Below are 13,446 nucleotides of genomic sequence, written 5' to 3'. Positions count from 1 at the left end.
TATACTATTTATTATTCTAAGACAAGGTGCTCATTCCCAGCGATCTACTAATCATGTATCAAAATAAAGTGCTCGATCTGAAAATTTGCACGAAAATTCCAGATTTAAAAATCATTAGACCACTTTTGAAACATTTGCATGGAAAAATTTTTGAAGTTTTACATTGAACAAAGCATTGCTTCGTTCATTGCAACTGCGGAGCGTTCTGAATATGGATAAAAAAGTTCGTCCACAGCAACACCTTGAGTGGGTTTTTTCGGAGCGCTTCGAATATGGAGTGAGAAGGGAGCCAAAGTGTTTTTTCTCTTGTTTTTTTTTTTAACTAGTCTGTGAATTTAAAAGGAAATTTTTAATCAAGAAGAAACTGGTCGTCGTTTCCGAATATACCTGAAAAGGGACGCCGCGTAAAATGCTGTTGACGTTATGGCATTTAGAGGTAAAAAATAGTGCATAAAAAATTACTTTTGTCTAACTTTAGAACTTTTCAGATGTATTTAATAGAAACTATGCTGGATCTGGTAAAGAATTTCATAGAGTGAGCGGAAAGTGGTTCCGACCTACAAGGAACAAGATAAAATACATTTTGTGATCTACTTCAGGATTTTTCCATTTTTATTTCTTTGTTGCTGAACAGGGGCGTAGCCAGGTAGTGTATTTTCGCACGTTGGGCCGGTTTCCGGTTTCGAGCTAAATATCCTAACATTGATCTACCAGAAATACAAGAGAGTTTAAAGTAATTTGACCAATCCGTAAGGTACAAACTTTTAAAAACCGATCCAGATGCTCTAATTGAGATGCGACATTAGTCGTGTGGATAATCCCAATATACTAGATGTCTGGGATACTTTAAAAAGAGAATATCCCCATGTTTATAAAGTGGCCCTTAAACTTCTACCAATGCCCGCCACCTCTGTTCCATCGGAAAGGCAAAATTTTCGAAAAGTGGTTCATAATTACCAAATATCGATTAAAGAAATTTTTTAGATTTTTTGTTAGTGAAAATATAAAATTTTTTAAATTATTCTTCAAAAATATAAATTTTTAAAAACCCTCACAACCTATATGTTTTCAAAACTTTTAGAATTCCTTTAGTGTCTGTTTGTCTCTTGCCCAGCATTGGATTTCACTAAATTACAGATTATTCTAAAGACCATTTGTAAATCATGATCAGTCGATTTGTCGATTAGAGTCTAAAGTCGACTTTCTAGTAAAGTCGAACAACCCTAACATATGTGTTCACGGAATATTCAAAAGCCTTCAAATCGAATCAATCATTATAAATTCCTCACCCTAGATTTTGGTGATTCGTAGCTGACACAGTAGACTGGTGCTTCTGGCTGGAAAACCACTTCGCCATCTCCCATTGATTCAACACGCAGGTACACCTTTAGCTTTGGATTATCGCGTTTAAGTTGTCGCCACGCCTTCACGCTGCACGGCGAGATTGAGAGATGTGTGGAGGTGTAACGGTTTTGCAACAAATGCAAGTGTTTTAACTTAGTATCGGCTAATAACAACAAAACGTCATCATCGATGTTTTGGGGTGAAATTGTCAGTACCTTTGAATTATATGCAATTTAAGTAAACACATATGTACATATGTACATACATTAAAGAAGAATTGAGCGTACATAGTAGGGGAAGAAGTCGTAATGAATATGTTCCTCTCACCTGCAAATTGATAAACAATCCCACATGCATTATTGGGCAGTGAGTGGTTGTGACATTCACTAGATTCAGCACACGCATTTTCGTGCAGCACGATTCCAGCACTTCATCGAGCAGATGCTTTGCCTCGAAACGTTCCAACACGAAATCTATTAGTTTCAAAGTCCGTAGATCACGAAGTTTAGACAGCAGTTCCTTCAGACCTTTAAGCAATTGCCCGCCGGTGCCGAACAGCTTAATACCTTCGGGATCGTTGGCTTGTGACATATTGCAGGGGAATACATAGACAAGAGATCGTATGCGTGTTCCAATATCCTTGAGGTCAGCTGGTGCTTTTAACTCCGAGCTCTTATTTTTAAGTTGATTATAAAATAATAACATATTTGCATTAAAATATAATTATGTATATGGGCAAATCTAAAAAACATGCATACTTTTAAAACAAAAAGTTTAATTTTTTAATTTTGTTTTATATATGATATTTTATTAAATCGATAAATATAAGTGTAATTCATTTTGATCAAGTGCTTAAAAAGTTAGACGAGCAATAAATATTTAGATCGTTGAAACAGAAAACAAAAGAATTATCTGGGTTCAAATTATGCTGTGCAAGTTGTAAATTTTGAGCAAAGATTTTGAAAGTTTAACTCACATAATTGGGACATTCTAAATTCAATGGCATCACCCGTTTTACCAGATTGACCCCATTTTTCGAGATAGCGGTACTTCAAACTTTGCTTAAATTTTAAAAACCCGACTTAACGGTAATCATATACATACATATATGTATATAATTGCTCAGTCATATGACTTAGGGCGACCTGAAGCAGAGACACGGTTGAGCTGTAGATCAAATTAAATTGTAAGCTCCACAGGTTATTTAAAAACAAGTAAGAGCAGTGCTGTCTTGCTGTCTGCGGCTATGCCGAAGGCTTATTACTTCTATGAAATAAATTTTTTATATTCACAACATACATACTTAGATAGAAAGCATTTCATGTCACCGCGGCCACCTCTGTGCGCGACCTCTCAAGATTTGGATGAAAGTTGAAGCTATAATTGGAGGTCTAATATTCTTTTGCAATGAAACCGAAACATCAACAACATCAACATGAACAACACTCATTGCAAAAGAAGATTAGACCTCCAATGGTAGCTTGAAGGTTAGTCCTTTTATTAAAACAAGAAAAAGGAAGGGTGTGTAAAAAAAATAAACCTAATGAGTAATAAAATTATAGTTAAAAAAACCAACAGCACGCTTTTATTACAAGAAGAACTAAATGGAAAAAAAAAATTATTGATTTAAAGATTCGTTAAATAAGGATATGAAGTTCCCTAATCTGACGTTATTTAACCTTTTAAACTAGCTTAAAATAGGATTAAAGTAATTGGCACGTAGTCATGGTCGAAATAAAGTCCACTGAAAAGTTAGTTGCAGCTATTTTTTACAGGCATCACATTGGTAGAGGGCTTCGGGTGTACGAATTTGTTGTAACATCAGGAGTTGAAGACTTGCTCTAGCTGCTAGTCTCTTAAAATTTCCACCAATCACGTCGTAAGCGGATTTCCCATGTGAACTTGCAACAAAGTTCAATTCTGCCATTTCCTTGAAGCGATTTTCATGATTTCAGACCTTTGGTAAAGTTAATATGATTCATTTATGTTGTTTTTGTTTTTTACACCCGTTTCCTCTTTCAAAAATATACAATTTCATAAAATTTCAATGTCTATTCATCATATTGCTCGAGCATTAGACGATCTAGAGTCTAAACGCATAAGTAGCCCATTACGCCCATTTTGGTAAAGTTGACATTATAGACAACGTTTTTATGTAAAAATAAAAATTTTTAAAAATGCTATAATCAACAAAAAATCAAAAAGAAAAATGTTTGCATAATTTATTTTTGTTTTTTATACTTTGCACATTAATGTAAAAAATGTACAATTAAAGCTCATAATTAGACGGAAGAAATACATTTCTTTTCATTAAGTTGCGTTAAAAGGTTTTCAAGATACAGCACTTTAAAGAAAGGTATGTATGACGTTTTCTTAAAATGTAAGTCCCGTGTAAATAGGTAACCCTACGTCATATCGGCAAAATATGCTGCACGTATATTCATGTCACATAGACCTTCCATCTCTTCAACTTACATGCAAATCCTTAGAGGTCGCGCACAGTGGTGGCCGCGGTGACATGAAATGCCTCAGATGGCACTTCTTCAACTATTGATTGAAACCATGTAGCCGGACTACTTGTTTTTGATATGTAACTAGAAAAGGCAATCAACCTTATCATGAGTTTTATTTCCGCCCTTTCACTTTTTAATTCGCGTATTCCTTAGGGGCAGATAAAAAATATTCGGGCGAAACTCACGATAAGACTAACTAATTTTCCGCTAACCATTTAAAAAGCAAATTAAATTTTGCTGTCCCAAGAATTAAACGGGGACATTTTGATTTTAAACGGGGACACGGGGACACAGGGTCCGAAGCGAGGAAATGTCCCTGGAAACGGAGACGTATGCCAGCCCTATACTAAATGCCTTTTGCTATTAGTTAAAATTGTCTTGATTTTGTCACACAAAGAGGAGGGACCTACAGTTTTACGCCGACTCCGAACGGCGATTGTATTTTTTGAGAAGCTGTTTTTCATGGCAGAAATACACTCGGAGGTTTGCCATTGCCTGCCGAGGGACGACCGCTGTTAAGAAAAAAACCTTTTTTCTATATTTTTTGCGATGTTGCTTTGACCCAGGCGTTGCGGAGTGGAAGCGCGCACTGCTTACCACTACACCACAGCGGCCGACCATATATACATATGTATTAATAAGGATTAGTCAGTCAACTACATTAAAATTTTGAAATAAAATTTTTCCCAGTGTTGTTACATACTTTTTTAAAAAATCCCCACGCAGCGAAATAAAAAGCCCTATTTTTGCCTACGCTCACATATTTTTCCCTACAAAATTCCCTACACTTTGTTTTGACCCATTTCGTTTTTATACTCATTATTTGCTAAAATATATACTCATTATTTGCTAAAATAGTGCTAGCAACGCAAACATGTGTAAAACTTTAGAATGTAGAAAATAAAAACCTCAATTAAAAAATGCTCACAAATTCCTCAAGTTCGACTAATTATATGCCAAATACACCAAACAAATGCTATGCCAGTACTAGAATGTTGCCACAAAAACGGGCTGATTTAGACTTTGTTTTTTTTTAATTATTCCTAAAAAACATAATAGTGGTACAAAGCTCAATAACAATATTGAAAAATTTCTAACTTTGAAAAACATTTTGTAGTCGGTCGAAAATTCCCTGCATTTCAAGCTTGTTTAAAAATCTGTCCTTTTTTCCCTACAGTCATTATTCTTCAACAATAATCCCTACGTGTAGGGATTTTTCCCTACGTGTAACAACACTGCCTCCCCCCTAAAATCGGTCCTGGCGACACCCATGGGTGTGCTGCAAAAGTTATGACATAATTAATTTTTCACCTCTTAAAAACTACATAAAAAACTCACTTGTTTTAATATTTGTTTTGAATTAAAACATATAATTCAAAAGTTATGCAACAAATTGATTCAACATTTTTTTTAGGCTTCAAGTATTCGTCTATGAATTATATCAAAAAGTAACCTGCTTGATATAGTTTACAACAATAAAGCTAAATAAAACAAAGGTTACCTGGTTTTTAGATTTGCCCATATACATATGTACATAGGTATGTATAAACATAAACTTACTTTTTCCATGCCCCATGAGAGCATTGTCATGAACTGGAAAATGTTATTGAAGCTGTGCTCTGGCCTGAATTCCAAGCCACGCATGTATTTTCCAACTCGCGATAAGCAATTCTGCGTCCGTATATGATCCAGGCAATATTGCCAGCCAGAGTAGTAGTTGTATTTAGCACGCGTGAGAGTCCGATCATCGACCACAAAGTTGTGCCACACCATGGGCAGATAGAAAGCATTATACCATTGCTTGCACACCTGTAGCGAAAGAGCATTTAAAAGTTGGAGACAGTAGTTCGATCCTCAGCCCTCTGGCACGTTTAATAACATAGACAAATATTTCAAAATTTACGTCTTTTGAGTTTTCATCATATAATTTGTAAGCTTGACAAGGAGAATATGTTTAGTCTAACAGATAATTAAACTTCCCAAAAATGTCGGAGAAGGTCTTTTCATCTATCCTTTTGTATACAAACTGTATGAATTGATCAAACTCTAGCTTCGTTCCTCAACTTTTCAGGATAAACCTTTAAAACTGTAAAAAGCATAATTGTTCTCAGAAAAAGTGGTTAACCGCCCTATACGCAGTTTTTTGTTTAGATGACTGTTTTCTATCATTTGCTAATTTGCTAAATTATACGCAAATACAGGATCCCGGGATACCGGCCTTTTTAAGGTCCCAAAAATCCCGGGATTCTTGGCAAATAATCCCGGGATTTTCGGGATTTGTAAATTGCACTGATGGCAATAATAGAAACTCCTTTTCTTAACCAGTATTGGTTATATTTCTTGTTTTATTTAATAATTAATATTTTTTATAAATGTCTAGCTCATTATACATACAACACCGCGCGATAGTAAATTTTAAACAAAAGTATCAATATATTCGCGAAACCATGGGCCAAATATAGTAAAATTCAGTTTTTAGTTTTTCACTCTGTCGTCAGTAATTCAAATATTTTTTTTTAAATTCAGAGAAATATGCTTAGAGAAGAAGTATGGGTATCAAATTAAAGAGGTAATTCAGTGTAAGTTAAACAGATTGAAGTTTTTGGTGTAGAAGGACTGGTAAGTATTGAAAATGTCCTTTTAAAATTTTTGTCCTTGAGATTTCGCAATATTTGTTTTTGTAAAAAATTAACTAACTTTATCAGCTTAAAAAATTCCCTATTCGTCCTCGTGAATCCGAAAAATTTTATTTTTTTTTTAATTCTAAAGAAATTTCCTCTTGCATTCGGTACCCATAATTTTATTCTACATTGCATTGAATTTCTTAAATAATTTTTGGAATTATTCATATCTTCGAAATTACAAATAAATCCTGACGTCAGAGAGAAAAAATAAAAACACCACTTTAAATAAAAAAGTAGGTTTCATACTCATTTATTTATTATTTATTTTATGGTAGGAGAGCTTCTCAAACAAGATAGAAGCAATTTTTTCGATTTAAGTTGTTGAAAAGTAAAAAGGTGTTCGCACGAGGCGATTTTGCGTTCAACTTTTGAGTTCAACTCACGCAGGTTCGCACGAAAAAAAGTTGAATAGCTAAATGTTGGCTGGCGACCAACTTTGTTGAAAGCGATTAGTTGAAAGGCCGTTCAACCAAAAGTAGAATGCAAAGTTCAACAATGCAAAGGCCTTTTTATGGCGAATATTTTGAAAATTTTTTATATTTTGATATTTTTAACCATTCAATTTTTTTTCGTGCAACCCTGCGTGAGTTGAACGCAAAAGTTGCCTGAAAAATCGCCTCGTGCCCTATAATGAGTATTTGAATCCCGCGACTAATCTCGGGATCCCGGGATTGTGATAACGACATACCGAAAATCCCGGGAAAAATTAACATCCCTACTGTTCACACACACGCCAAAAACTCCTTCAGCTTGTACTCACTGCCCATACACGTTTGTGTGCATAAGACTAAAACAAACTCTGCTCACAGCAAAGTGTGCTGTTTGTTCCCTGCAGAAAAGCTGACTATATCAGAACTAGCGTAGAACTAGACCTTTTGCCGACAGTACTAGTTCTATCTCAATACTCAAGCAATGCCTTAAACTGTCCAGTTTTACACGGCGATGACATTGGCGGTGGTAATTGTCGCCCACATGTACATGTAATACATGTGTGCGAGCCGGTTTTTTACAAATTTCTGCTCATGCACATGCACATAATATATTTTTAAAGTAAACTTTTTTATACAACGTTGGTTTTAAAAGACAATTCAATAAAAAGTGATATGTCTTTTTTTTTATATGACAGAAACATATTAAAAAATTATTTGAAGATTTGAGCTAAAATTCGAATTGTACAAGTCATCGTACAGTTACCGAAAAATGCCTACAGCTGAGATCATCTGTTTTTGGCATTTGCTCTTATCTTTTACGATTTCTTTCATTTCTATTACAATTCCCTGAAAAAAACTGTGCGCCTAATCTCTAAAGAGAGTATTCCGAGATTACTCTCAATCGGGTACAATTGGGCATTAATTAGTCGCAACTAGTCTCATATGGGTACTAATGGAGATCAATTAGTTTCGACTCATCCCTTACGGGTATAATTGGAGATCAATTAGTCTCCGACTCATCTCTAACGGGTACTATTAACGATTTAGTGATATGTACGCACTTAGTCAATGAAATTTCATGTGCGGCGTTGGCACGTAGAGAGGGTATCGCTTAACCAACTTGAGCACGCAACCTGATTCGAATCGCGGCTGACGCAAATTTTTATTTTTTTTTACTGGTCACTGGAACTGGTTTGTGCGGGTATAAAGGGGAACAATTAGTCCCTTAATAGGACTTTCTCGAACAAAAGCGAACAGTTCATTCCATATAAAGAGATCAAAAGTGGTATTAGTCGCATGCTCCTTTGCGATTGCTCCCGGAGTCATCCCGGATTACTCCCATTTTTTGCCAAACATTTCCCAAAAACGTAAATTTTGAGTTACATATCTATGGAAACAAATATGTTTGCGGTCATTTATTTTTGAGAACTACAACATTAAGTTAAGTTAAGTTACGGAAATTAAGTCTAGACTAACTGAGCTTTTACGATGAAGTTTTTTATGAAATACTAAGAATCGCCTGCGATAATACTGTACATCTCAGCCCAGATTACATTATTTCTGATTTCGAGAAGGCAATCATTTCCGTTACAAAATCATACTTTCCCAGTGTAGTCAACAAAGGATGCTTTTTCTATTTTGGGCAAATTTTGTGGCGAAAAATTCTAAGCGAAAACTTGCCTCCATTTACGGAAAAGACGAAAACTTTTCTTTGCAAATAAGAATGCTAAAATGTCTAGCTTTTTTGGAACCAGAGGAAATACCCCAATACTACTATGATCTTAAGAAGCCCATGAGCAAAAATTGTGCAAATATATTAAAGTGGATGAAAAAAACTATATAACCGGAGCGTCAACGTCTAGAAGTAGATATTCACGTAGTAAAAACACATTAGCATATCCGCCATCCTTTTGGTCAATATATGAACAAATGGATATAAATATTGCAACAACGCAGAATACGGTGGAAGCCTGGCACAGAAAAATGCAAGTTATAATTGATAAAAACCATGTCGGAGAATATAAACTAGCACACCACTTAAAAGAGAAATATATTGTTGTTAAAAATAAAATAAATCTTATGAACTCCCAAAATTTAATTAAACCTAAAATTGGCGTATCAAAAAAAAAAAAAAGGAAAAAATTTTCAGTAATTTAAGTAAAAAAAAGAGTACTCTAAAACAGAACTTTTAAGAAATTTAGCATATTACACTTCTCTAGATAAAATGCTTAAATTAATATAGTTGAATAATAATTTAAAAACACGGGGATTGGATATTTTCACGTTTAAAGCTTGGGATTAAATCGAGCTAGGAATTTTATGACGAGTAAATACCTTACAATTCATCTTAAAAGTTGTCTTGAGCTCAGCTGTCGATGCATTTATGTGTTTGTTTCTTACAAAATGTGTCATTTTGAATATTGTAAGTTCCCTTACATTTTAAGTTCGGTAGTAATGTTAATTTAAGTTCTTTAATACCAAGGCAATTGATAAATTTATCATTAATTATCAAACTATTAAATACTAGCCCTTACCCACTTTAAATATAACAAAAAAGGAAATAAAGATTTTGCATTGAAAAAAAGCGTGTATATGGCAAATTTATCTTGAAAATTATTGGGCAAAGAAAAGCCTCATTGTCTTTAAAACTGAAAAATTTATAAGTATTCCAGAACATGGTCAATTTGTCAAATATATATCAGCTAAATTCGTTATTTCAATATAAAAAAATATCTTTAATGGGCAGCAATTCTTTTAAAACATGAACAAAATCATATAACCGCCTAGACTTCTTTTTTCGAGTCAAACCCCCATTGGTATATTTCATTTAGCTTGAACAGAATAGGTTAGGATAGGTTATGTAAGCGGGGTGCCTCCGAATATGGAGGCACACTTGGACTCGACTAACAAAATAAAGAGATAGACATTTCTGCTTGATTTTAAACATTTTTTTTTTTAAGATAGCATTTCAGGTAGAATTTTATCCAAAGATCGACCAATTTTTTACTTGTTTTTGAAAAGGAGGAACCCTATGCAAAATATTTTCGAAATAAAGCTTTCTTAATCCTCACTAGTTTAACACACATATTATAATATTTTATTCAACGTCTTATTTAAATTTATTTAAACTTTTTGAAAAGTTGGCACCTCTCTTAAAATATTTCTACAATAAATCATTCTCGTTTGATACCCACATTAAAATATTTCGTTTAGACTTTTTAATAAAATTGATTTCAACTTTTTAAACAGATAGCAACCGTCTCAAAGTATATTTAGTTATCAATTAATCAATTAATTGACTTTTACTTTTTTAACAGGCGGCAACCCTTTTAAAAAATACTTCCGAAATATATAGTTTCTGAACCGCCTTCGCTTGATAACATTTTGTTTAACCTGTTAATTAATCAGTTTTTGCTTTTAAAAGAGGTGGTCACTCGCTCCAAGAAAATATATAAACCAGGGGTGGGCAAGGCCGAGGCCGAAAAGAGCCACATGTAAATTCTTAATTCTACAAAGAGCTACAACAAAAACTAAAATTTTATTTTTAAATAAAATTATTATTAGAAATGACAAAACATTCATTTTATTATTATTCTAATGCACGTAAGATAGATATTAAAGAAAGTTCAAAAGATCCCTGGCCGAATTTTCAAAATCTGGTTGTGCGTCAGTTAAAGCCGTTCGTAACAGTTCTGTTAAATGTTGGTTAATCAATTGTAAACGATATTTCGACTTTACGAATTTCATTGTAGAGCACAAAGACTCACAGTTATACGTTGTTTCAAAAATTGAATTGAATATACGGCACGCGGCTGTTTTCAACAGCAGATATTTTTAATCTGGTACATGTTGCCGGAATTCAATCAGTGGCAAAGCTTTATGTTGCATTTCCGGTGTCTTATCTTTTTTTCATTAAAAAAACACCAACTCTTCTTCGCTTTTCTTAAAAAGGGGTATTTCGGATATTGTAAATTCATCCTCAATTATGTTACATAAAAAAGGGTTTATGAAGTATGATAACGTACATTTAAATAATTTCAAATCGGCAAATCTTTTTTCAAAGTCTGCTGTAAATCAAGTAGTTTTACGACATAGGGGTCCAATTTATCCACTTTGGCATGTGCAGCATTTTTTTCTAGCCATGGAAAATGATCAAATATTATCTTTTTGAGATCATGTGTAAGACGTAGTTTAGCTTCAAAACTTGAAATAATTTGCAAAGTTTTGCAAATGTTCCATCCAGCCCTGCCAGATGTACAGATTTTTGCATACGGTACGGATTTGCAGGGGTGAAAATGGTTGTACGGCTTTTTAGCTTTCCGTCAAGATGTACGGATTTTTGTACGGATTTTCGGAGTGTCTATCTAATAATGTAAAAATTTTCCTTCTTTACACATATCTCATAGGTTTCTTATTGCTCCTGAACCTTCAATTTATTTATTAAGAAAAGGCGTTGTTTTCGTACTAGAGGGACTTACCTATTAATAGCTTGACTATTTTTCACCCGATTTTAAAAATCAAACATGAGAAGAGGATTTATAAGCCTCTAAAATTATGTATAACAATCTAGTGGTAGACTTCGATTGTTGGGAAGTTTCTTCATTTTTTCCACTTCAACCATCGCTTCAAACATTATACTGTTACTCGGTAGGGTCGAAAACCTACCTAAAAAGTTTTGTTGCATGTACATAAACCAAGAACACACCGCTTGCAAAAAAGTTCTAGTCAGAAAAATAATAAAGTTGTCTGTGAAGCAATCAATAAATAGGGCTAGTGGAAATATGTGCTTCTTTATTCGATGTTATTAAAAGTCCGATTCCTGTGCTCAACTAAGTACAAACGATTTATTTTTATTTTTTCTCACCAAACAAATTTGAGCTTACGGATTTTGTGCGGATTTTATACTCTAAATGTCTGGCAGCCCTGGTTCCATCATATCTGTAAACAACATTAAGTCAGAAAGCCAATTTTCATTCTCCAATTGCGAGTAATGTTCCAATCTCAATGGGCGTATTTGTATATAAAAATAATAAAATAAAGCAAAAACAAAAACACATTGGAAAATAATGTTTAGCAAAGAAATATGTATTTTAAAAAGTAAAAAGAGCCAAAATGTTCTAAGCAAATAGAAACTAAAAAAAAGAGCCACACTTTTCTGAGCAAAGACCCGCGTTTGCCCACCGTTGATATAAACTATCTGTATTCCAAATTTAATTGAAATATATCTAGACGTTTTAGCGTGAAGGAGCAACAAACATACTCACTCACAAACTTTCACATTTATAATATTAATACATTAGGGGAATTTAAGTTAAATAAATCAATCGCGCGAATTTTACACATCATTCGTTAAATTATTTCAACAGGTTGATTTATTTAAGTTAAATTCCACTAATCCTATGTACTAATATAATAAATGTGAAAGTTTGTGAGTCAGTATGTACGCTAAAACGTCTGGATATATTTCAATTAAATTTGGAATATAGATATAATATACTAACATATAAAATATTTTTTGGAGTTGCCACCTCTTTCAAAAAAAACCCGATTAATTAAAAAGTTTAACAAAATATTAGCAATTGAAAGCGGTTCAGAAACTATATATTTCGGAAGTATTTTGTAATAGGGTTGCCGCCTGTTAAAAAAGTTTAAATCAATTCTTTGAAAAAGTTTAAACGAAATATTTTAATGTGGGTATCAAACGAGAATGCTTTATTGTAGAAATATTTTTAGAGAGTTGCCATCTTTTCAAAAAGTTAAAATCAATTTAAATAACACGTTAAAAAATTTTTTTCTGCGTAATTTTGCAGAACTTTCTTTTTCCATCTTAGGAACTCTAGAACATTTGAAAATCTACTCAGAACACTTTTAATTTTTATTTTTTTCACACATTCAACTTTTTCGACTTTTTTTCGACAATTTACGCGTTTTGCATTTCTTTCGACCTTATTCATTTCGAAAGCATACGATTTCGACATTTTGCGTTTCGGTTAAACATTATTTCGAGATTTAAAAAATTTTGAAATTTCGACATTCCTCATTCGACATTTTTATTTTCGACTTATCGTACGGATCCCGTAAAGTAAAATTCGCGCGAATTTTCGAAATTTTTCTTTTCGACAATTTTTTTTTCGACATTCTTGATTTTCTAACTATTTTTTTTCGACATTTTTTTCCGGTGTTTTTAGTTTCGACAATTTAAATTTCGACCCGTACGGATCCCTTATTTCGAAAATATTTTTGAATAGGGTTGCCTGCTTTTCAAAAACAAGTTAACCGTTCGTCGATGTTTGGGTAGAATTCTACCTAAAATGCTTTAATAAAATACAATATAAAAAAAAATGCGCGAATTTTACACAGGGATCCGTACGATAAGTCGAAAATAAAAATGTCGAAAGAGAAATGTCGAAATTTAAAAATTTTTTAAATCTCGAAATAATGTTTAACCGAAACGCAAAATGTCGAAATCGTATG

The 13,446-nt window shown here is 33.3% G+C and overlaps 1 protein-coding gene across 1 annotated transcript in view; it reads right to left on the bottom strand.

Moving 5' to 3' along the window:
• Positions 1–590: 590 nt before the first annotated feature.
• Positions 591–13,446, bottom strand: part of LOC118745302 — a 16,503-nt gene continuing 3,647 nt past the window's right edge. The window contains exons 2-5 of the mRNA XM_036478827.1: positions 5,418–5,710; positions 1,672–2,016; positions 1,290–1,559; positions 591–707 (exon numbers count right to left, since the gene is read on the bottom strand). Coding sequence (XP_036334720.1) covers positions 591–707; positions 1,290–1,559; positions 1,672–2,016; positions 5,418–5,710 — 1,025 coding nt within the window. The remainder of the gene's footprint in view (positions 708–1,289; positions 1,560–1,671; positions 2,017–5,417; positions 5,711–13,446) is intronic.

This window comes from Rhagoletis pomonella, unplaced genomic scaffold (assembly GCF_013731165.1).
Source record: "Rhagoletis pomonella isolate Grant_MI unplaced genomic scaffold, Rhpom_1.0 Rhpom_scaffold_00008, whole genome shotgun sequence".
Lineage (NCBI taxonomy): Eukaryota > Metazoa > Arthropoda > Insecta > Diptera > Tephritidae > Rhagoletis > Rhagoletis pomonella.
This window is presented reverse-complemented; position numbering and strand designations above follow the sequence as displayed.